Source organism: Puntigrus tetrazona, unplaced genomic scaffold (assembly GCF_018831695.1).
Source record: "Puntigrus tetrazona isolate hp1 unplaced genomic scaffold, ASM1883169v1 S000001164, whole genome shotgun sequence".
Lineage (NCBI taxonomy): Eukaryota > Metazoa > Chordata > Actinopteri > Cypriniformes > Cyprinidae > Puntigrus > Puntigrus tetrazona.
The window spans coordinates 300,966-325,687 of record NW_025048750.1 but is presented as its reverse complement, the minus strand read 5'-3'; the positions used below and the strand labels follow the sequence as shown (position 1 = coordinate 325,687).

Sequence of the window (24,722 nt, the reverse complement as noted above, 5' to 3'; positions counted from 1 at the left end):
GAACATTCAAAGGGTGACATACCTGTGGATGCCACTGGTAGAGTATTGTGGGCGTACTCTACCCAGGCAAGCTGCTGACTCCAGGAGGCAGGATTATGAAGCGCCAGGCAGCGGAGTGCTCTTTCAAGATCCTGGTTGGTTCGCTCACATTGACCATTAGACTGAGGGTGATAACCTGAAGACAGACTCATGGAGGCCCCGATCTGTCGACAGAATTCTTGCCAAAACCGGGAGACAAACTGGGGACCCAGTGCGAAAAGAAATCACAGGGATGTACTTTCCCATCCTGGAAGGAGCGTTGGGATAAGACAGCGCCGACCCCGACATCTGATGCGTCAACCTCAACAATGAATAGTCTCTTAGGATCTGGAACAGAGAGAACAGGAGCAGAGATAAACCGGGACTTAAGATTATCAAAGGCCTCCTGAGCCCGAGAATTCCATACGAAAGGTGACTTAGTAGAGGTGAGCGCAGTTAAGGGGTGCAGCCACCTGTCCAAAATTCCTGACAAACCGCCGATAAAAATTGGCGAATCCCAGGAATCGCTGCAGAGCCTTTCTAGAGTCGGGTTACCGGCCATTCGGCGACTGCCTTAACCTTGACAGGGTCCGGTTTAACCTCCCCTTCCGAAACAATGAACCCAAGGAATGAGACCGACTTGGCGTGGAACTCACTTCTCCGCTTTGACAAAGAGCTGATTCTCTTGCAAACGTTGGAGAACAAGGCGACGTGGTGGGAGAAGATGAGAACATCATCAAGGTACACAAAGACAAAATGGTTAATCATGTCTCCCAACACACTGTTAACCATGTTCTGGAAGACAGCAGGGGCGTTTGTGAGACCGAACGGAATGACCTGATATTCATAGTGTCCCGAGGGAGTGTTGAATGCTGTCTTCCACTCATCGCCTTCCGCATCCTGACTAAGTGGTAGGCATTGCGGAGGTCTAACTTGGTGAAGACCTTAGCTCCCTGCAAGAGCTCAAAAGCAGAAGACATCAAGGGTAAGGGTACCTATTCTTAACAGTGATGTCATTGAGTCCCCTGTAATCAATACAGGGACGCAGAGAACCATCCTTCGTGATGGTGGAAAGTCTTTGGCCAGACAGACCCCAGACAGGAACAGGGTAGGTGAGTGGAATGGCTGGAATACCCCAACTTTTAGCAGTCTGAAAATCAAGGAAGTTGGCCTCGGCCCCGGAGACAACCAGAGCCTCACAACTGTGAGAGGTTCCTAGACAGGTGACTACTGCTGGAAGGAGGGTGCACGGGAATAGGAAGAGGGCATAGGAGATGAACCCACTAGGACGCCCTGGTATTCTAGTGGGCCTTGGCTTTTAAAGGACACGTAGAGACCTGATGTCCAGAGTTGCCACAGTACAAACACAATCCCCGAGCCAGACATTGTTGTTTCTCCTGAGCCATGAGGTGGAGACAACCTATTTGCATAGGCTCAGGATCACTGGCGGACAGGGATGGTGGGGACTCGATGCTCTGGGAGTCCTTGGGAAGTCCCACGCTGACCGTGGAAAAAGACGTTTTCGACAAAGTTGGATCCGGGCCTCGATGCGTAAGGCCAAGCTGATAAGATCCTCCAGATCTGCCGGGGTTTCCTGAGCCGCCATTTCATCCTGGATCTGAGGATCCAACCCCTCCCGAAACAAAGCACGCAGCGCACCCTCATCCCACTTGCACTCAGCGGACAGTGTCTTGAACTGAATGAGGTAGTCAGTGACGGTTTGTTTCTCCTGACGGAGTCAAACAAGCTTAGCAGCCGCCTCATCTCCCCTGACGGAACGGTCAAACAATTTTCTCATCTCTGTGCTGAAATCAACAAAACTGGAGCATATAGGTGACTGAGCATCCCACACGGCTGTCCCCCATGCTCGAGCCTTGTCGGTGAGAAGAGTGATGACGTAAGCCACCTTAGTTAGCATAACGACCTGGCTGAAGTGCAAACACCAGAGAACATTGGGACAAAAAGGCTTGGAAAGAGTTCGGGTCCCCGTCATAAGGAGGTGGATTGTTGGCATGTGGCTCAGGGTTGGAACGAATGTGGGATGAGACTCGTATCTCCTGCTGAAGATCTTGAACCCGGTCGCTTAAATTAGCCACTTGAGAGGTGAGGGAATCAACCTCCTGAGAGGTAGTTGAGAGCTGACTGGCATGACAACCAATCATAGCTCCCTGGTGGGCCAGGCCCGGCACGGACATAGTCTTCTTCCGCTGGGTCCATGTTGGTCAGTCCGTACTGTCAGGACAGACGAGCAGACCCAATTGCAGAAGAAAAAAAAAAGTTTATTTGACAAACAAGGGTTCTTGTGTAATGTCCAAAAAGGGTGAAATAGTTGGCCGTCGACTCCAGCCACAATCCCAGATGCAGAGGAGGTGAAGGATGGCTCATCAAGCGGACACCATGAGATGGGACGGAGGGTGAACCAGACCCAACCAATGAGGCAGGAAAAAGGTGGCTGGTCAAAGCGGTAACTGGGAGCCTCACGTTGTAGCCACGTCCAGAATCTGCCCGCTAGAGGACTGAGACAGGTACTGGCACCCGAAGGTCGTCTGTGAGAGGAGAGTTCTGAGCCGGGTAAAAGGTGGGCTGGAGAGATGGGGCCAAAAAGGGAAAACGAGAAACTAACAAACAAAAAAAGTCAACAAGGCAAAAACGGTACTAGACTGAAAACAGGACTAAAACTGGACAAACAAAAACTTGATCAAACTAGCAAACTGTGGTTCAGAGTCAGAATGCATCAACATCAAACGACGGACTCACAAAAGGACAGAAAACACAAGGAGATTAAGTAGGGAGGATAATTGACAGAAATGGAGTGTGAACCAATTAGGGTTAACAAGAGGGGAGGAGTTAACAGCTAAGCACATGGCGAGCTGTCAAAACAAAGGCCATGTGCTCCAGGACAACAAAACACAAGACAAACACAACAGGCCACTGCCAACCCCTGACAACCTCTTATCTTAATACTTTGGGTCTAAGTTGTTCATTCATCATGTAATAGCCACATAAGAGTTAACCAATGCAGTATGACCCGGAAAGGAAATTTTTGATTTGTTCATCTCGAGTTTTCGGGTAAAAAAAAAAGTTTCGAACTCTTGAGTCTTTGGGTAGAACAAAAAGCATGATGTTATTGTTTAGACCATTGGTCTCCAACTGAAGTACTAGAGGGCCACATCTCTGCACAATTTAGCTTCAACCAGCTTTGAATCACACAAGCCACACCATCATTTTCAAAATCTCTGTTTTGCTCTGTTTACACTGAAATGCAATCCTGGAGTTTACAAACTAATGCAGGGTCTGCAGCATTTTCAAATCTGTTGAAAACCTCAAACACAGGAGTACTGTCAACAATAGGCATAACTATAGCAAAAGTTATGCATTTTAAAATGAAAATGCCTGCGATATTGCTGCTACATTTGGCAGAAGCTTCCATGCTGTCTCATTGTATCTCGAGACTGACCTCTGGTGTACTTAGAGCAGCTAGCTAAGACACACAGTTTAACGATTCAACTTTTCATTAGATTAACAAACAATCACAGACCCAATATTTCTCTAAACCAGTGGTTCCCAACCTTTTTTAACTCACAGCCCACACAACCAAACACATATGTTTCCATGCCCACTGCAAAAAAATTTAAATGAACCTGTTATTTGTGTCGGGTTAGTAACTGAGTACTCAGAAGCATGACTTTTAACTGTCTTTATTGAATAAACGGGTAATGTTGAATAACCAGAAAATGTGCATAATAGGTCATTAATTTTTAATAATTATGATATTTAATTATTACTACACATTTTTACGTTACATTAGCAATATTATTATTTCTATTGATAATAACTGGCGGCCCCCCCTGCAATACCGTTGCGGCCCACTGGGGGCCACGCCCACAGTTGAAAACCACTGCTCTAAACAACTCCAGGCCCCTGCTTAACATGGTAGCCAGGACACCTCAGCCAGACCAGATAAACTTAGGACCTAATGGCATGTTAAGAGTTCTCACATGTTCTCACCGTCTTTAAATTATAGGAAAAATCTAATACCCATGAAAATGGATTTTGATCCTTGCTAATTGCATTATTACTTATGTAAAATTTTAATCTGTTTCTTAATATGAATTAGTTCTTTAATATTTGGGAATCAAATATTGATCATTTGAGTTTCATGAAATCTATAGAACACACTTTATTGGCTAATCCGTCCAGCACTGAGTGCTGGCTTCTCTTAAGGAATCCTGGCTTCTCCGATTGGTCACGGTGCTTGTCTTGGATGCCGTTTTTAGGATTCCCGGGGTGATTTGAATGGGCATGCATGAAGGTTTCTCATCGTTGGGCTGCCCAGCTTTGGAGGTTTCCAGAGTTGAAGCTGCAGAGGGTCACTGGAATTTTTGCTGAAGGAATGCTGGAGCATCTCAATGATTTGATTAATGCGATCTATCACATTATTATTACATATAATAATAATAATAATAATAATATGATTATTATTATTATGCATAGATTAAAGTGGCAGTTTTCATGGACTCATCAAACATACAGGATTATAGATTATTTGTAACTGATAATTTGCTTTAAAAGTCCTTAGCAACTTTACAAGTCTCTTTGTTAAACGCAAAAGAGCGCTTTTGTGATGTTTGAGGAGCCCCCACTTCTCTGTTCTGATGGTCCTGATGGCTGGTACATCTCTGGCTGTAACAATGGTATTTGTAGTAAAACTGTGGATATACAAATGGTCATTTAAAAAAAAAAAAAGAAATCATGGTTACTACACTTGGTTATAACCAATCATAGTTCATTTTCATAAGGGAAAACAGAAATATATAATGCACAGTATAAACGTAAAAATATAATACAATACAGCATCTAGCACAACAGAACTCATCTTTGTTTGAACTTTACCTGTTTATCTGTCCTTTTTCCAGCCGGCAAAAAGAAAATCTTCCAACAAATCCCCAAAGGGTAAAACTCCAACAGTTGTAGATGGTTTGTCTACAGATGAGATGTCTAAAGAGCAGGTGTGAATTTCATTTGTGCAGCTTACAAATAATGAAACCCCTTGTTAATGGTAGCCATTGTCTTTTTTTTTTTTTTTTTTTTTTTACATTTTACCAATATGCCTTTTTTTTTGTAGTTGGAGGAGCACATTGTGCGTCTGCGAGAAGAGCTGGACAGAGAACGGGAGGAACGCAACTATTTTCAATTAGAGAGGGACAAAATCCACACATTTTGGGAAATCACCAAAAGACAACTGGAAGAGAAAAAGTGTGAACTAAGAAACCGAGAGCATGAATTGGAGGAAGCAGAGGAGCGCCACCAAGTGGAAATAAAGGTGTTGAAATGTTATTTTCATAACTTATTAATTGTATATTCTATAATTGTATACATATAAAAATATGAAGTGTTAAATACCACATTGTATAATGTACAGTGTGTGTGTATATAAAAATAAACACACACATAGGGTTGGGCTTTTTTTTTTATAGCATTGGTAACATTTGTAAAAATATGTTTTAACCAAGGTTTTAATTTTTTTTTTTTAAATTTCATTTTTTGAAAAACATTGTTTTCCCATATCGCATACATTAAATAATGATAAACACACTTAAAACCACACATATAGCACCTCAATGTTATGGTAAAGGTAGTCTAATTTAGTTAGTCATAATTTAGGCAGTCTTTTGCATGAAAAACAGTAGTCTTAAAGTATTCAGTATATACCATTTACTCCTGTAATAAAATTCAATGTTAATATTCCACATTTCTGCCACAATACCATGGTGCAATGAGTGTTACAGTAAATGAACGCTGAATACAAGCATTTCACACTGCATTTCACAGTGTTGTTTAGTGCTCTTCTGACTGCGTCATAAATGCATTTGCTGTTCACAGTTCGGATGGTGTTTTGAGGCTTCAAAGCTTTGCCGTTTTTCCTCCATATATACCACTCATCATTATGGCCAAACAATTGCATTTTTGCATTGTCAGACTACAGGACATGTCTCCAGAAATTAAGATTTTTGTCCCCATTTGCTATATGTGTGTGTGTGTGTGTGTAACGAGGAGGCAGAGGCCGGAGTAGAATCCATGTGCAGTCGTTTATTAAACACAAGGGCAACAAACACAAACGTTAAGGCAGGCAGAGAGTCAGTAACACAAAGGCAGTCAGAGATATCAACAAGTTCAGGGAAATACAAAAGGTGAACGTCATTAAGTGGGCAATGGGTCTATACGAGGTTTGGAGTCCAGTCAGGCAAAGAAAACAGTAGAGCAGGTCCAAGAATCGGTAAACGGGAAAACGGGCAGAGATCATACACCTGGAAAGTAATCAGAGACAGTAGATAGAACACTTGGTAAGGCAGTAGAACTGGCAATACTTTGCATTGTACACATGGAGGGCCTCTGGTTATAAAGGCCTCAAACAGGAAATGAAGGTAGAGTGAGCAGAGGGCTAGTACTTAGGTGACTGCTCCCTCTGCTGATGTGGCATTACAGAACTCCCCCCCGGATATCCCGGGTGGCTACCCACAATCTCTCCTCAGATCCGTAGCCTTCCCAGTCCACCAGATATTGGAGCTGACTCCCTCTATGCCTAGAGTCCAACAGTTCTTTTACCTTATAAGCTGGAGCTCCGTCGACATCCAGCAGAGAAGGTGTTTCTAGATTCTCATGGCCTGTGTCCAGGTGGACCGCTTTGAGGAGGGAAACATGGAAGGAATGAGAGATGCGGTAGTTAGCAGGAAGCTTTAGTTTATATGTCACCTCATTAATTCTTTGTAGAATCTTAAAAGGGCTGGCATACCTGAGGATGTGGGCAACGTTGTCTGTTTGCCTGAATTTCTTAGTTGCTGATGTCCCACTGAAAATGCACGTGTGTTCCCTATCAAAAGCTACTCTCGATGCTGCGCTGAATGCGCTAATGAGAACGTCTTTTGTTCGACCGGTTGTTGAAGCACGTGTGTCAAACATGCCAAAGTTTGGCTTATATAACCTCGGGTCAGGTGACGTCACCTGATCATGAACACCTGGAGGTTATAAATAGATGTGACGCGAAACATCCTCAGGTCTTTTGTCTTCAAGGACCGCATTGTGTGTGAGTGTGTGTGAGTGAAAAAAAAAATATATATATATATATATATATATATATATATATATATATATATATAGATAAGATATATATTAAGAGAGAGAAAAAAAAAAAAAATAATATGACGCATCAAGAAAGGAGATGCTGCCTCCATTGCCAGAGGCAGCTCTCCGATGACGATCACCATAAGTTTTGTTTCGAGTGCTTGGGGAAGAGCATGCGATCCTGGGCTCGAGGGCGAAAAGCGAGCACTGTGATTTGTTTTCTATCAAGGTGCTTCGCGCCGCCTCTTTTTAAAGGAGGATCGAGTGGATCGCGTGCCGATCCGGCTGAGCCGCGTGAGACGGACCAGCCCCTTTCTCTCGCTCTCGCCGGATCGCGAAGCCCTCGCGTCCGCTTCTCTATCGCGCCCAGCGCTTCTTCTGAACGGACCGAGGAGACTTCATCTCTTGCTTGAGGAAGAAGAAAGTGCCACCACAGAGCGCCTCCTCCCGCGACAATAAAGCGTCACGAGGAGCTACTCGAGGTGGTAACTCATGCAGTCGAAAGATTACATCTAGACTGGCCCCAGGAGCGAGAGAACCCCAAACGCTCGAAACTAGACGACAGATTTCTGTCGGGTGGCCAGGGGAGGGGCCTCAGCGACGGTCTCTCCTTCTTTGACGATCTCCACGAGGAGTTGGTGCGCTCGTGGAGTAAGCCTTATTCATCCCGTGTCTTCGTGCCATCGACGCCGATTTATTCGACTATCGTGGATGCGAAGGCACGGGCTACTCGATGATGCCCCAGGTGGAAGAGACGCCATGGCCATATCTCCCTGGAACTTCATCGTCCCCTAAAAGACCGACCCTCCCCACCAAGCCGTGCGTATGACATCTTCGCTGGTGGGGAAAGCTTTCAGGCAGCGGGTCAGGCTGGTGCTTCCTGCACACCATGGCGGTCCTGCAGGCGTGCCAGGCTGATCTGCTGAAGGACTTGAGCACAGGCGGTCCATAGATGAAGAGGCGTTTTTAGAGCTGCGCCGAGCCACAGATCTGTCTCTCCGCGCGACCAAGCAGACGGCCCGTGCCATCGGCCGTTCTATGGCTGCTATGGTGTCCACGGAGAGACATCTGTGGCTCAACCTCACGGGCATCAAGGACAAAGACCGCGCCATCCTCCTTGATGCCCCTGTCTCGCCTTCCGGCCTATTTGGCGACTCAGTTAATGCCGCCGCCACTAGGTTTCGGGAGGCGAAACGCCATGAGGAAGCGTTCGTGAGGTTTCTTCCCCGCCGTGCTCAAGAGTCGGGACTGCCGGCCACCCGGTCCCGACCAGGTCCGGTTCCTTTGAGGCGTGAGGCACAGGAGGACAGTGTGGCGAGCCGAGCACCCCTCGTAGAGACTGGGTGCGGCTCGCCAGGCTTCACAGTCCGCCTCAAGGAGACCGGACCTGCGGAGCATAGTCTCCGCAAAGAAGAAGTCCTGATGCTGGTGCACTCAGCGCCGTGGGAAATTCCGGGAGGCGCGAAAAATTCCAACAGAGAATAAATGCTCCTTCCCGGCACCTCAGGAAGCCATTGTTCAATCTCCGCCGCCACTGGTGTTTCGGGAGCAACGGTTTCAACGAAACGTTGGATGTTCGGTCGCCTCCTGTCACGCTTTCAGGACGCCGAACATCTAACAACAACCCCCAACAAAACGGTGTCAAAATTAGTGCCCTTTTCAGAGAAGCTGGCAGCGTGGAAGCTTCTGCCAAATATCTCCCCATGGGTCCAAAAGACCATAGAAAGAGGCTACAGGATTCAGTTCGCATATCGCCCTCCGCGTTTCAACGGCGTGATTTTCACTTCCGTGAAACCGAACGAGCGCATTTGTTGATACAGGAGTTGCAAACTCTGCTGGACAATGGGGCCATAGAACGTGTTCCTCTACCAGACAGACAGTCAGGCTATTACAGCCGGTATTTTCTCGCTCCCAAGAAAGATGGGGGCTGCGTCCGATTTTAGATCTTCGAGGATTGAACCATCACCTCAGAACATACAAGTTCAAGATGTTAACAATAAAAATGATTGTTTCTCAAATCCAACCGGGCGATTGGTTTGTGACAATAGATCTAAAGGACGATATTTTCACATAGAAATATTGCCACAACACAGGAAGTTCCTGAGGTTCGCTTTGGGCGGTGCTTACCAGTATCGGGTTCTTCCTTTCGGCCTAGCATTGTCACCCCCGCACATACACAAAATGCATGGATGCAGCTCTGGCTCCTTTACGACTCCAGGGCATCCGCATTCTAAATTACATAGACGACTGGCTGATTCTGGCTCAGTCTCAAGAGCTTGCGCTTCGACATCGGGATGTCGTCCTAGCTCATCTCGGATCGCTGGGGTTGAGACTCAACGCCAAGAAAAGCGTTCTCTCCCCTGTTCAGAGAACAACATATTTGGGGGTCGTATGGGATTCGACCACGATGCAGGCACAGCTGTCTCCTGCACGCCTCGAATCCATTCTGAACACCCTAAAGAGCATCAAGCTAGGCCAGAAAGTCACTCTTCATCACTTTCAGAGAGTTCTAGGTCTCATGGCAGCTGCTTCCACAGTGATACCTTTGGGCCTCCTGCACATGAGATCGTTTCAGTTGTGGCTCAGAGCCAGGGGATTTCATCCAAGGGCCAATCCCCAGAGGCAAATAAGGGTTACGCGTCCGAGGGCTTCAGACCTCTATCTATGTGGTTCAGACCCCGGTTTCTCACTTTGGGTCCCACTCTAGGTCCGTGTTGTCGTCGCAAGATGCTAACGACAGACGCATCCCTTACGGGTTGGGGAGCGGTCTTAGATGGCCGTCCAGCCCAAGGGATCTGGAGAGGTCATCTTCTCGAATGGCACATCAATTGCCTCGAAATGAAGGCTGTATTTCTGGCCCTGAAATACTTCCTCCAGCAGTTGAGAGGCTACCATGTCCTAGTGCGGGTGGACAACACGGCAGTAGTCTCTTACATAAATCGCCAGGGCGGACTGCGGTCGCGCCGCTTGAACGAGCTAGCGCAGCAGGTTCTGCTTTGGGCACAGGACAAGTTCCTGTACCTCAGGGCGATTTATATTCCCGGTCACATGAACAGGGGAGCAGACTTGCTGTCCAGACAAGCCGTGACACATGGGGAATGGAAACTTCACCCCGAAGTAGTCAGTCAAATCTGGGAAAGGTTTTACGGGCGGAGGTGGACCTCTTTGCTTCACAGGAGACAGCACAATGTCCCTCTACTTCTCTCTGACTCATCCAGCTCCCCTGGGTCTGGACGCGATGGCCCATGTGTGGCCCAGAATGCGTCTTTATGCATTTCCTCCGATTGCTCTGCTCCCCGGAGTCCTAGCCAAGGTCCGTCAACAGGGGTCTCGCCTCTTACTCATAGCGCCCCGTTGGCCAACCAGAATATGGTTCTCAGATCTAATATCTCTCCTCGGCGGCTACACCGTGGGCGATTCCGTGAGGAGGGACCTTCTCTCTCAGGCACAGGGGACAATATTTCATCTCCGTCCCGAGCTCTGGAATCTTCACGTCTGGCCCCTGAGAGGGACCAACTAAGTGATGCTGGCCTTTCAGCCAATGTAATAGAGACTATTCTTAGCGCTAGGGCTCCCTCCACTAGAAGAACATATGCATCTTCGAAAGTTGGTGTACAACACACCATGCAGACCCAGTTCACTGCCAGATTGTTTCAGTGCTAGAGTTTCTGCAAGAGAAAATGTCCTCAGGCACACGTCCTAATACTCTCAGAACTTACGTGGCCGCCATTTCGGCTTGCCATGCTCTGATTGAAGGGGCTTCTGTAGGGAAACACCCTCTAGTTGTTCGCTTCATTCGAGGAGCTAAGAGGTTGAGGCCGCCCACTAGGGCGACAGTTCCTTCATGGGATCTAGCTATAGTGCTTGAGGGCTTGGTGGACACCCCTTTCGAACCACTAGAGTCAGCGCCTGTCAGGTTTCTGACCCTAAAGATGGTTTTCCTAACAGCTATTACTTCTCTGAAGAGAATTGGGGATTTGCAGGCTCTGTCAGTCTCGCCATCCTGCCTAGATTTTGCCCCTGGGCTGGTAAAAGCTATTTTGCATCCTCACCCTAGTTATCTTCCGAAAGTTCCATTCTCGACTGTAAATCCGGTCATCCTTGAAGCCTTCTGCCCTCCGCCATTCATGGCACCGGAGCAGGAGAAACTTCACTTACTGTGTCCAGTACGTGCTCTCCAGATCTACGTCCACCGCACTAGCCAGTGGCGTAAGTCAGAGCTTTTAGTATGCTATGGTGGCCGCAACCGGGGGGCGGCTGCCACTAGACAGACTATGTCACACTGGGTGAGAGATGCTATTGCCCTAGCCTATGAGGCGCATGGTCAAACTTCGCCTCTAGGAGTTAGAGCTCATTCAACCAGAGGGGTTGCATCGTCGATGGCTTTAGCAAGAGGCGCGCCCTTGCAGCAAGTCTGTGATGCGGCAGGTTGGTCCTCTCCGCACACATTTGTTAGATTTTATAGTTTGGATGTCCATGCTACTCCGGGCTCGCATGTCCTTGAGTCGACATCCCAGAGTAATGTCTAAGACCTCTTCAGTGTTGCGCGCGCACACACTACACAACGCTGGGGTCCAGACACTCCTAGTCGCGGCGGCGTTAGTATTCTCGTTCCCATTAGCGCATTCAGCGCAGCATCGAGAGTAGCTTTTGATAGGGAACATCTCGGGTTACTTGACTGTAACCCTGTTCCCTGAAAAAGCGGGAACGAGATGCTGCGCCTCAATGCCGCACTGTGGGCGTGACTGGACGTCCTTTCAGACAAAAATTTGACCTGAGGATGTTTCCGCGTCACATCTATTTATAACCTCCAGGTGTTCATGATCAGGTGACGTCACCTGACCGAGGTTATATAAGCCAAACTTTGGCGTGTTTGACACACGCGATGCTTCAACAACCGGTCGAACAAAAGACGTTCTCATTAGCGCATTCAGCGCAGCATCTCGCTCCCGCTTTTTCAGGGAACAGGGTTACAGTCAAGTAACCCGAGACGATTTTATGACAGAATGTAGTTTATTAGAAAACATTTTATATTTTCCTTACAAGTCTTGCCTTTGATTTAAAATGGACACATTTCAAGTGACATGGGGAAAAAAAGAGTCAAATGGTAGACCACTGTTCTAAAAGTGCTGTATTAACTGTTTAGATATACATACATATGTTTATATATATATATATATATATATATATATATATATATATATATATATATATATATATATATAGTGCCCTCCATAATTATTGGCACCCCTGGTTAAAATGTGTTCTTTAGCTTCTAAAAAATTCAGTTTTTGTTCTAAATAACATAGGACCACAATGTCTCTAAATCATCCAGTGACCTGACTCCTCTCCTCTTCAGCTCACTCCACAGGTTTTCAATGGGGTTGAGGTCAGGGGACTGAGATGGCCATGGGAGGAGCTTGATTCTGTGTGTGGTGAACCATTTCTGTGTAGATTTGGCCACATGTTTTAGGTCATTATCTTGCTGAAAGACCAAGTGATGACCCATCTTCAGCTTTCGGGCAGAGGCCACCAGATTTTGCTTTAAAATGTCCTGGTATTTCAAAGCATTCATGATGCCATGCACCCTAACAAGGTTCCCAGGGCCTCTGTAAGAGAAACAGCCCCACAGCATCACCGATCCTCCCCCATACTTCACAGTGGGCATGAGGTGCTTTTCTGCATACTCATCTTTTGTGTTCCGCCATACCCACTTAGAGTATTTGTTGCCAAAAAGCTCTATCTTGGTCTCATCTGACCAAAGAACACGGTCCCAGCTGAAGCCCCAGTACCGCTTAGCAAACTACAAACGTGGCGTTTATGATTGTGACTGAGAAAAGGTTTTTTCCTTGCATGCCTCCCAAAGAGCTTGTTGGCATGTATATAGCGTCTGATGGTTGTTTTGGAGACTTTGTGACCCTAAGATGCTATCATTTGTTGCAGTTCTTTAACAGTGAGCTTTGGAGAATTTTTTATTTCTCTTACCATCCTCCTCACTGTGCGTGGAGGCAAAATAAACTTGCGTCCTCGTCCAGGCTTGTTTACTACTGTTCCAGTTTTTAAACTTCTTAATGATTCCTCTCACAGTAGATATGGGCAGCTGCAGGCGGGTGGCTATTTTCTTGTACCCATTACCTGACTTGTGAAGGTCGACACACATCTGCCTTACTTGAATGGTGTGTTCCTTTGTCTTTCCCATGTTGAAGAGTGGATAAGAGAAATGGCCTCTGTATCACGTCATATTTATACCCCAGGGAAGCAGGAAGTGATAAATTGCTAATTAAATGTTCCTAGATATTCTGATCAACTTTGTAAACTACTGTAGAAATGACAGAAATACTTCAATTACATTTATTTTATAGGAATTGTTAGGGGTGCCAATAATTGTGGAACAAGTTATTTTATGAAAAATAATTATTTGTTAGTCAGGGATTTTTATTTCCCCTTAAAATTCATTTTATATTCACGTTATATTTTTCTACAATTTTCAGTGTGACAATATGCTTCTGCAATAAAAAATTGAATTTATTTTAAGGCTTTTAACACATCTTAACCAGGGGTGCCAATAATTATGGAGGGCACTGTATGTATATATATATATGCTATTTGTACACATTTTAATAAGATCAGACTAAGACTAAATAAACATAATACTTTATGTAACATGAATCTGTTTTTGTTCAGGTTTACAAGCAGAAGGTGAAGCACCTATTGTATGAACAACAGAACACAATCTCTGAGCTAAAGGTGGAAAGTGTTGTCAGCACTAAACTGCTGCAGAGGGAGCATGCTGACCTTAAGGATCAGCTGCGGAAGGACATGTGCTGCTTGAAAGTAGATGTGAAAGAGCAGGAGCTGTCCAGTGAGAATGTGATCAAGAACCTTCATCTGGTATGAGTATGATTTATAATATGATGTAATCAGGATGCAAGTTACAGTGTGGGAGGAAGGTTGTAAATATTGTATGATAAACTAAGAATTTTAATATAATATAGGGCAGTAAACTTATATTGCAAGACACTCCCCATCCCCAATCCCCTTAAACTGCACCTGTTTTCATTTGGCAATAATTGTTAGTTACAATGACAGTTGCATAAGTTTGCTTTAGATATTAAATGAAAATAAATAAAATTGTCTTTCAACAGCAACATGATGAGGAAATTACTGTTCTGAGAAATGATTTTGCCAGACAAGTGCGAGGTAAAGTATCAGTGTTTATAAATTTCAATCAGATAGAATATTCTTCTAGAATTACCTTAACTCATTTTGTTTGCATGTGCACTATTTTAAATAATTTCAATGGATATGCAGTGTATTTGTCACAGTGCATTCGATTCATAGCTGTAGCATTTCCCAATTAATCATAAAATCGAGTCATCTCTGAAGTTATTTAGGTTATTTTGTCACAGATATTGAGTCCAAATATAAGAAAAGGATGCAGAAACTACAGCAGGAGGAACAGCTAAGACGCAAAACGGAGATTCATGAGATTGAGGAACGAAAGAACAGTCACATCAACATGCTGATGATGAATCATGAGAAAGCTTTCAGAGACATCAGGAACTACTTTAGTGACATTGTCTACAAGAATCTGGATATTATCACTTCACTTAAGGTGAAAAAATGTACACAAGCATGAGCATGTTCTGTCTGTAATGATTATGTACCTTTCGAGTTACAGAGATTCTCTCAGGCTGTTTTTAGGAACTTTGATCATAGTCTTCATTGCATCTTCACAATTATTATATATAGATTTGTGTATCTGGCATTCTATCTATATGCATCTTTGTGATTATTTGTCAGTTCTTCTTTTCTTCTCTGGTGAAATGTATACAGGAAGAGTTAAAGGAGATGAAAAGGAAGGAGGAGAAGAGAAATAAACAGATGGTTGAAGTGCTTGAGGAGAATAAGGACCTTAGAGAGTCTCCACAAAAAGCCAAAGAGGAAGTCGCAGAACTCCAGAAACGGCTCTCCCACTATGAGAAGGACAGGAGTGCTCTAGCTGTATGTTCAGCGACTACTATATTATAATGGTGTTAAATATTAACTATAACAGTTTTAATAAATCTTTTTAATGTATGAATTTCTTGTTTTGTTTTGCTGTTAGAGAACAAGAGCTCGTCTCAAAATATCTGAAAACGAAATGAAGGAGCTAAAGTGGGTGCATGAGGTGTTGGAACAGAGATTTACTAAGGTGATGGGGTGAACAGCATCAAACCTATATAACACACTGAACTAGTAGGCTTTTTAGTGTCAACCAAAGTGGTTTTCCCCATAGCTAGCACATTTTTTTAAAATGCCAGGAACATGCTTTTTTCATGCTGAGGGGCAACTACCAATTGTTCTATGGCTGAGTATTTGTCTTTACTAGATGAATTTGCTGGACTACCATAATATTGTTTTGAAATGTAATGTTTGGAGAAGTATTTCATTTGCCATGCGTCTGCTCATGGCATTGTAAAAAAATTCAGCACTCCCATTTAGAACAATTAAAAAAAACTTATATAAAGAAGAAGTGTACTTTTAAAGTATAAAAATAAAATATAAAGTATAAAGTGTAAAGTGTCTGTTGTGAATGTCCAATGTAAAGTGACTAGTGCAAAATTGTCCAGTGTAGAGTAAAGTGACAAGTGTCTGGGGAAAGAGGGGTGAACATGAGAGTCCCGGTAATTAGGTGCTGGGTGTTTCCTGGTTCAGACTCCGAATGGACTCCGAATTTGTTTTGTTGTATTTTGTTGTATGTGTAAAAACTGAAGACAATTTGTTGTCTAGGTTCAGATGGAGCGAGACGAGCTGTACATGAAGTTCACTAAAGTCATACAGGAGGTTCAGCAGAAAAGTGGTTTTAAAAACCTGCTACTGGAGTGCAAACTGAGTGCACTCAATGACACCCTGAGGAAGAAGGAAGTGCAGCTCAGTGAAGTGCTGTCTGCTTCCAACCTGGACCCCAGTACCCTAAACATGGTCACCCATAAACTAGAGGTATATTTCTGTGCGTACATAGTTACATACAAGCATATGCAGAGGACCCTCATAATAATATGACAGAATGAGAAATATTGAAGTCAGTTTTACAGAATGTTTTGTTAATGCGCTCTATAATTGTGAGTTTTCTTTTTGTCTAGGAAGTTTTGGAGTCCAAAACCATACTATTAGAGACCTACAGTATGAAGTGGCACGCGTTTGCAAGGTAAGAAACAAGTCTCTAAAAGCTTCTACCTCAGGGATCAGCAACCTGTGACATGCATGCCAACAATGGCACACAAAGGTGTAATCATTAGCATGCAACAAAAAGGAGAAAACTGTGTACAGATGTACATTTTAAGGTAATAATTTTTCATAGTCATACAGCCGATTAAGAACTATAAATGCTATTAAAGTGTGAGAATAAACATGGACTAGTCCGTACATGCTCATGGCTAATAGTGCTCATCAGTGTCGAAATGGAGATGGCCAATCAAAGCAAAAAAACGTTTACTGTTCACATAAGCAGAGCGTGAATGTCAGCGCAAAACGCCAGTTTAACATTCAAAAAAGCACGGTAAGATGTAAATTTGCAAAGAATAAATTTGAACCAAGGAATGTACTTTTTTAAGGGTACAAAACTACCTTTATATAAAAGAACAAATTTATTCCAATTTGTACATTAAAGGACATGATTTGTACCATGGGAAACCAAAATGCACCTTTTCCTTTTTAAAACTTACATCATTACATGGGTATCACCCCATTTGTACCTTAACTGTGGCAAATATGTTCCTTTTAAGAACTATTAAAAGCCATTTTCTTATTGAATAATGTGCACATTCAACAACTGAAACCAAAACATATTGTAATATCAGTAACTGCAAATACATACTGTATTAAATACAGTGTTTGAACTATACAATATATATTTTTATTTTTTAAATATTTAAAAACACCTTTCCAGATTATAATATATGCTTACAATTAACACAATATCTCTTTTAAAAAGGGGGCAAAACATTTCACAATACAATTAAACTAAAATGTTACATTTACACAAAATGCACACACATACACACACACACACACACACACTTTTCACACAACATCCCTGCATTTATTTAACTTCCACAAAACAAAAAAATTCAGATACCTCAATTTTTACAATGCTGAAGATTTTCTTCTCACTAAAGACTTGTGTCCAGTCAGACGTTCCCCTGGTTCTGGTTCTTCCTGAAATAAATGAAGAATCTGTACTAGTAAAGACAGAAGTAAAGTGTTTGCATTTATAGTTCCACTGTAACAATGTCTCCCGAAAATCTGCATGTAACACCTGCATGTAATATATAGGTTTACAGATGCTAGAAACATGGTTTTCGAAGGAAAGGTTGCTGTCAAACACCACACCTAGGTTCCTAACTGATGGTGAAGAATTAACAGCGTATATAGTTTGAAAAGTAATGGCCCTAACGCTGAGCCTTGAGGTACTCCATATTTCACTTGTGAGCGATATGATACCTCATCATTTACTGCTACAAACTGATAACGGTCAGACAAATATGATTTGAACCATGCTAAGGCGCTTCCACTAATGCCAACATAGTTTTCTAGTCTCTTCAATAGAATGTTGTGATCAATAGTATGTATTGTATTGGGAGATTACTTAGCACTCTTTTGTGATGGAGTTTATAGTTTTAGCTATACAGAGTTCACACAAGACTAGATAGTGATCTGAAATATCATCACTTTGCTGCAGAATTTTAACCATATTAACCATATTCTTTTTCATGTGACAGTATTAGATCTAGGGTATGATTTCGACAATGAGTAGGTCCTGATACGTGTTGTCTAACCCCAGTGGGGTTCAGAATGTCTAAGAAAGCTAATCCTAATGCATCTTTTTCATTATCAGCATGGATATCTGCGGCCAGTACTAACTTCAGCAAACTCAGAAAATTTTTAATAAAATCTATGCTGTGCCCTGGTGGCCTGTATACAGTAGCCAGTAAAAACATAACAGTGGATTTATCACTAACAAGCGATTCTATAGATTATGTTAGATGCAGCACCAAGTTATACTTAAAGCTTGCCCTCTGAGAAGTACTGAGAATATTGTTATAAATTGTTGCAACACCTCCCCCTTTACCTTTTAGATGTGGCTCATTTTTATAGCAGTAATTTTGGGGGGTAGACTCATTTTAAGTAATGAATTAATCTGGTTTTAGCCAGGTTTTTGTCAAACAGACAAAATCTAGATTCTTATCTTTGATCAAATCATTTATATAAAGTGCTTTTGTAGAAAGAGTTCTAATATTCAGCAAGCCAAGTTTTATCATTTGCTTCTTTGTATTTTTTATTTGTTGATCAATTAAATTATTGCTTTTTTTTTGGTTTGGGCATTCTCTGCATATTCTAATTCGGGGGAACAGACACAGGCTCTATAGTGTGATATGTAGGTGAAATAGTCTTTATGTGCTGAGAATTAACTGCCTCCTGTGACTTGAGGCAGGGTGGGAATGAGAGCGAGAAGCTGATCATGGTTTTAAATTAAAGCAAGCGAACGAACAACAGTCAAATTATTAGTTATATTAGTTTGATAAATAGTATCAGTAGTATGTAGATAATAAAATTATATTTGATCGCCAAGAAGAACTGAGTGATAAATGGAAGAGCAAAGCTACTGTTAAACCAAATGCAAGGAAAATAAAATATATGTTTCATCACTGTGCAAATAAAGACACAAATCTGTCAGATAAAATGAGGTTTAAGATCTGAAAGGAAAAAAAGTGAAACTATTGGTTGTGAGCACAAACAAAGAGCTAGGAAGCTGATTGGTCAGTGGAACTGCACATGATGTCACATGGAACCAGGTGTCTGTAATTATCAACGTGCAGAGAGTGTTTGTGGATGTGCTTCTCCAGTTTTTTTTTCTCCATTCCTACCCAAGTTGGTGCTATTACTGGTTGTAAAACCAAAGAAGGGAAGTGCAAATCCTGCACATGGTTACTAGGTTTGGTGTAAGCAACTTGAATTTGTTCAAGGACAACCATGAAAAGCTACTACCGGTAGGATAAAGACTATTTTTTTGCAACTACTATGTTAAAATCTAACCTGTGAATATCCCAGTAATGTTGTTTATACCCTTAAATGATCTTAAATGATGCTATGTGTAGCGATTTATATAATCATGTTTGTGTATGGTTTGTATAGGTTATTAAGCTAAGCATCTGAGAAACGGTATCTAAGGCTAAGAATCTGAGAAAATGCTGAAAATGAGCAAATGAAGATTGAATTGTTGCAGAAAAATTTTCAATAAATTGCTTCAGTGATGAGGAATCTCATGCTTTGAGTTAATCCGTGCACCTTCCAAAGTTGATTGAAGTCTTTTTTTCAAGTTGAGGCAGACATTGAGAAAAAATCCCACATAACTTGACAGCTACACTGAGCTACAAACAAACTGACATAAAATGACATGAATATGACTTGGTGATAATCACATTCTTAAAAAACAGACTGAAAGATCACACAGAACATACATTTCAATTTGTCTGTATTGTGATATTTGTGTGATCATTAGACTAGACATATTTGATAATTGTGCAATGGCTTGAAATTTTTGCATTTATGTGCCATTGAAGCAAGGCACATTATTACGAAAAAAAGAGATGTGTGAAAACTACATGTAAATTATGTGTTAGTGAAGCTCTCAAACGTAAGAATCTGAAGCTTTAGGATATGGATATACATTACTTAAATATGCAAACCACTAATATAAAAATAGTACAGACAACAGGTGGGTGGCGTTCAGTCACTTTGTTCAACAGCAATTCACCACCATGGCACTTCAGGGTTAAGCATTCATTTACACATTTATTTGGAGAAGATCAAATGCAACTGGCTATTTACACTCCTTGTTGTAAATGGGTAGCTGTAACATCTTCTACATTTTTGTATTTCCTCGTCTCTTTGTGCGATGATAAAGAGCCTGAAGTTCTGTTTGTGCTGGTGCTGTAGATGGGTGTTCTGCTTCCCGCTCTCCACTCTTCAACAGCTGCTGCGACTTCAGCCTATCAAGTCTTCTGTTGTGATGCCAAATAGTTAACTTTTCCTGTTTAATAAAGGGGTTGCAATGAAACTGAAACACTGGCCATTTTCATGTTAGAGGTTTCAAGTCAAGTCTGCTTCATTGTCAATTCTACCACACGTACAGTACATGCATATAGGGAATTGAAATTGCATTTCTCTAGGATCCTAAGTGCACAGTAAAATATAACATAAAAGAAATAAACTATAACAACTATACAATTATGTACAAGCTATTCAATCAATCAATCATTTTTATTTATATAGCGCTTTTAACAACAAAGGTTGCATCAAAGCACTGTACAGTATAATGACAGGGATGTATAATGACGAGAGTGACCAATTTCTTATTAAATGCAGAGACGGTCTCTGTAATCAATTCGACGTTAAATCACTAGAAGTTAAGTGTCCCCAACCAAGCAAGCCAGAGGCGACAGCGGCAAGGAAACAAAACCCCATGCATACAGAATGGAGAAAAAAAAACCTTGGGAGAAACCAGACTCAGTTGGGGTCAGTTCTCCTCTGACTGGACGCCCAGCACTTAACTTCCAGTTCAAATTGACAGTAGAGATAAAGGCACTTAGCAGATTTGAGTGCAAACCAGTGAAAACAGTTCAAATAGAATGTAGTGCAAACAGCTTGTCAGTGTAAATGTACACAGAGAGTCCACCTTCGCCGTCTTTCCCACATCTGGGAGAGTTACAGTGTGGAGAAACCCCAAAGAAGTTTACCATCCAGAATGCTGCAAGCCCACAGTGAAGCATTAGGGTGGATCAGTGATGGTTTGGGCTTCAATATCATGGCATTCATTAGGCCCAATACTTGCGCTAGATGGACACATTTCTACCAAGGACTACCGAACCAATCTGGAGGACCATGTACACCCAATGGTTTGATGAACATGAAAGTGAAGTTGAACATCTCCCATGGCCTACACAGTCACCAGATCTAAATAGTATTATGCCACTTTGGGGTGTCTTCCTCGACCAGCCAGTCTGGTTTTTTCTGTTAAAGTTAACCTTTTGAACAAGTTTCAGTCTTGTTGTTCTTAAACATTAAAGCTACTTTATGCAGGCTGTGTGTAGTTTACTTCAACTTATATGGTAGTTACATAGCCCTTAGAATGCACTTATGGGACCTTTAATGCATAATTTGCCTTAGTGCTCTGTTGTGGCTAATTTGTTTTTCATGTTGCCAAGACAGCCAAATGTTACACTTATAAACCTGTTGCACGTCACTGCCAAAATTTAATTTAAGGTTGAATGTGCATCTGAGCAAAGGGGAGATTTTACACTAAATTGTTATGGCTATACTGCAAAAAAGATGGGGGATAAATTTTCTACATACCTAAAGTATTTTAAAATAAGAATACAACGTGAGGTGATAATCCTTAGATTTGTTTGGCTATTTCTGATCTTTCTCTGCAATATTCATCAACTTGATCAGTAAATGTTTCTTTTGTTCTCAATATTAAGTTCAGTATATTGTGTATTGTATATATGCTGTATTTTTGAACGATTGTTGTGATGAAGCTCTCTATTTACATCCACAGGCCCATAATGACCTTCTGAAGACTTCTGTAGCTAAGCTGCAGGCTTTTGGTATCCTGTGGAAGAACTTATCTTTAAGCCATTGGAAAGCAGTCCTGGACGAAGTCTTGGCCAGGGCCCTGCTGCTCTCGTTCATGCTTCAAATTAGCAAGAAAGAGAAAATGTACACTCCTAAAACTTGATGCATAAAATGTACACACATTTTAATATACACTAAAATTCTAATTCTAACACTACAGACATTCTTCAAGGTTTATGTTATGTTATGGATATGCATGAGATTCTTAGTATAAATCATTTTTCAGTGTAAATGAAAATCACTTTGGCCACTATGTATCAGTTTATTTTTCATTGTGAATAGATAATAACATCTTTTGTTTTTTTTTGTGAATTTTTATTTACCTTACATTATACTGTGACATATTATGGAATGTATAACACACATATTAACATAGTAATTTATCCAGTAGTAATTTAGTTACTCTTTTTTTTTTTTTTTTTAGTTACTCATTGTTTTTTTTTTGTTTGTTTTTTTTCACAAAATATAAAAAGTCGTATATTTTGCGAATCTATTGCCTGTAAATTTCTAGTAAAGTTGCTCACAGTTTTCCAAACCTGGCTTCTGTGTTCTGATATTTCAAGTAATGTCACTGACTTAATATTATTATATTAAAACACACTTGAACAATGTGCTGTACAATCACAAATTAAATAAAATTCAAAATAACATACAACACAAAACTATACCATAATAATCACAGTAAAACTTTTGAACCAAATTATAGTGCAGGGGTGAGCAACCTATGGCACATGGAAGGATAATTTTTGGCATAGGACCTATAGGGAAAACGGCATACCAACATACTTAAAGTGTGAAAATTAACCTGCATTAGTCTACATATGTTCATGGCAAACAGTGCTCATCAATGACAAAATACGTGAAAGGGCCAATCAAATCAAAGTAGGCTGGGTTTACTTTTCACAGAAGCAGAGTACAAATGCCAGTGCTCTGAGTTTAATGCTAAAAGAGAGCAAAATGCAAACATTTACTATTATACTAAACTATTTACTATAAGTGAACCGATTTACGATATAAAATGTTATGACTAACTGCTATGAACAACTACATTTTAAGAGTGTAAATCATCTGTCTCTCTCTGGAAACATAAGCTTAGCTAAAAAAGGAAAAAAAGTTGACTTTCAGCCTTCCTGGACAGTCATACATCACTTTTATATGATTTAACACAAAATTAATAGTAGTAATTAAGATTGCTGTGATTTGGAACCTGATTTGGAATTATTGCAGAGTTAGTTAGGTTTAAGGTTAGGGTTAGGGTTAGATTAGGTTAGGTTAGGTTAGTGTTAGGGTTAGGGTTAGGGTTAGGTTAGGGTAGGGTTAAGGGGTTAGGGTTAAGGTAAGTTTAGGGTTAGGGTTAAGGTTAATTTTAGGGTTAGGGTTAGGGTTAGGGTGGGTTAGGGTTAAGGTTAGGGTTAGGGTTAGGTTTAGGGTTAGGTTAGGTTAGGGTTGGGGTAGGGTTTTAAGGTTAGGGTTTAGTTAGGGTTAGGGTTAGGTTAGGTTAGGTTAGGTTATGGTTAGGTTAGGGTAGGGTTTTAAGTTTAGGGTTAGGGTTAAGTTAGGGTAAGGATTTGGTTTAGGGATATGGTCAGGGATAGGGTAAGGTTAGGGTTAGGTTAGGGTCAGGGTTATTGTTAGGGTTTGGGATTGGTTAGGGTTAGGGTTAAGGTGAGGGTTAGGGTAAGGGTTAGGGTTAGGGTTAAGGTTAGGTTATGGTTGTTGTGGATTCCCCCGGATTAAAGAAGACTCAGAGCATTAGGTTTTGATAGCAAAATTCAGACTTTTATTGATCAATACAAGCCGAGTCTGTCTAAGGTCCAAACAGAACCACTCTATAGACAGCACTCCCCCTTACCACTATTCAGGGGTTTTTATATGGTCGTCACACTACCACATCACAGTAATATATGGTGGCCTCCTGAAATACCCTTGCTAAATGAGGATCACAGGTGTATGACAACAGATGTAAAATGCCAAAAACAGATGGGTTTTAAATAGTGGGGTTTTTAGCTTAGGTCTGACTGCAGTTATAATGGTAACTAAATTATATAAGATTGCTTTATATTTTGGTTAACAAAAACGTTAACAAAAACTTCTTCGTATTTCCCCCTTTGAGATGTTTACGTCTCATTTTACTCTTGAGTGACGTTTCATGATTCAGTCTGTTCTGTTAATGCTATCTAGTAACCAAAAATAGTCCCTATGTTACATTACAACAAGTCTAAATCATGCCATTTCACTCAAGAAGGTGTTAGAGCCAAACCTCTTCCCTCGGTCTCTTTGGCTAGTGAGAGAATTAATTCTCTATTACTGTGTGTGTGTGAGCAAGGTATGACAATTGTTCTAGTCCCTTTTCGCCCTGCAGGTATAGTTTCAGGTTACTCTACTAACTCTGTAGTCTTTTCATTCCTTATATAGACTTGCTTTGTCTCTAGTCTGCTAGTTTTGTGAATCTTCAACCCATATATGGAGTTGTCTTTTGTCCTCTCTGTAGTGGGCACTTAAGGCATGTCCAGCTATGCAATAGAGGTCAACGCCCCATAAGGGCTATATAAGCTGATGTTTTTCTCTTTGTTAAGCTGCATTCTGAATAAACCAGATTTGATTTCACTTGTGTGGTTTGTTCCGACTGCTGCTTCCAGGCGCCTGAATTTGTTCTGTACTGCTGATGAACGGACACAGGGGGACGCATACACTGAAGAAGAGAAGTTCTTACAGCGAGAAGGAAGTGAAAGACCATAACACCTTGATTTTACTTTATAGTCAATGTACAGGGGTTGTGTACTTGGTTTTACTATGTCTATGGTTATCCTAATTATGGAACACATCTAGGTCAATAAAATAGATCAAACAAAGCATGAGTAAACATAAGCAAATATGAATATGTAGGTAAGAAAGGTACCTCC

General features: G+C 41.7%; 1 protein-coding gene across 1 annotated transcript in view; it reads left to right on the top strand.

Annotated features, from left to right (window-relative positions):
• LOC122341190 (dynein regulatory complex subunit 4-like) overlaps positions 1-22,348 on the top strand; it is a 28,622-nt gene extending 6,274 nt beyond the window's left edge. Inside the window, 12 exon segments of the mRNA XM_043234542.1 lie at positions 4,935-5,027; positions 5,144-5,341; positions 13,825-14,031; positions 14,286-14,340; positions 14,550-14,755; positions 14,977-15,144; positions 15,248-15,334; positions 15,913-16,122; positions 16,266-16,278; positions 16,281-16,330; positions 21,743-21,791; positions 21,794-22,348. Coding sequence (XP_043090477.1) covers positions 4,935-5,027; positions 5,144-5,341; positions 13,825-14,031; positions 14,286-14,340; positions 14,550-14,755; positions 14,977-15,144; positions 15,248-15,334; positions 15,913-16,122; positions 16,266-16,278; positions 16,281-16,330; positions 21,743-21,791; positions 21,794-21,888 — 1,431 coding nt within the window. The 3' untranslated portion in view covers positions 21,889-22,348.
• The last annotated feature ends 2,374 nt before the right edge of the window (positions 22,349-24,722 follow it).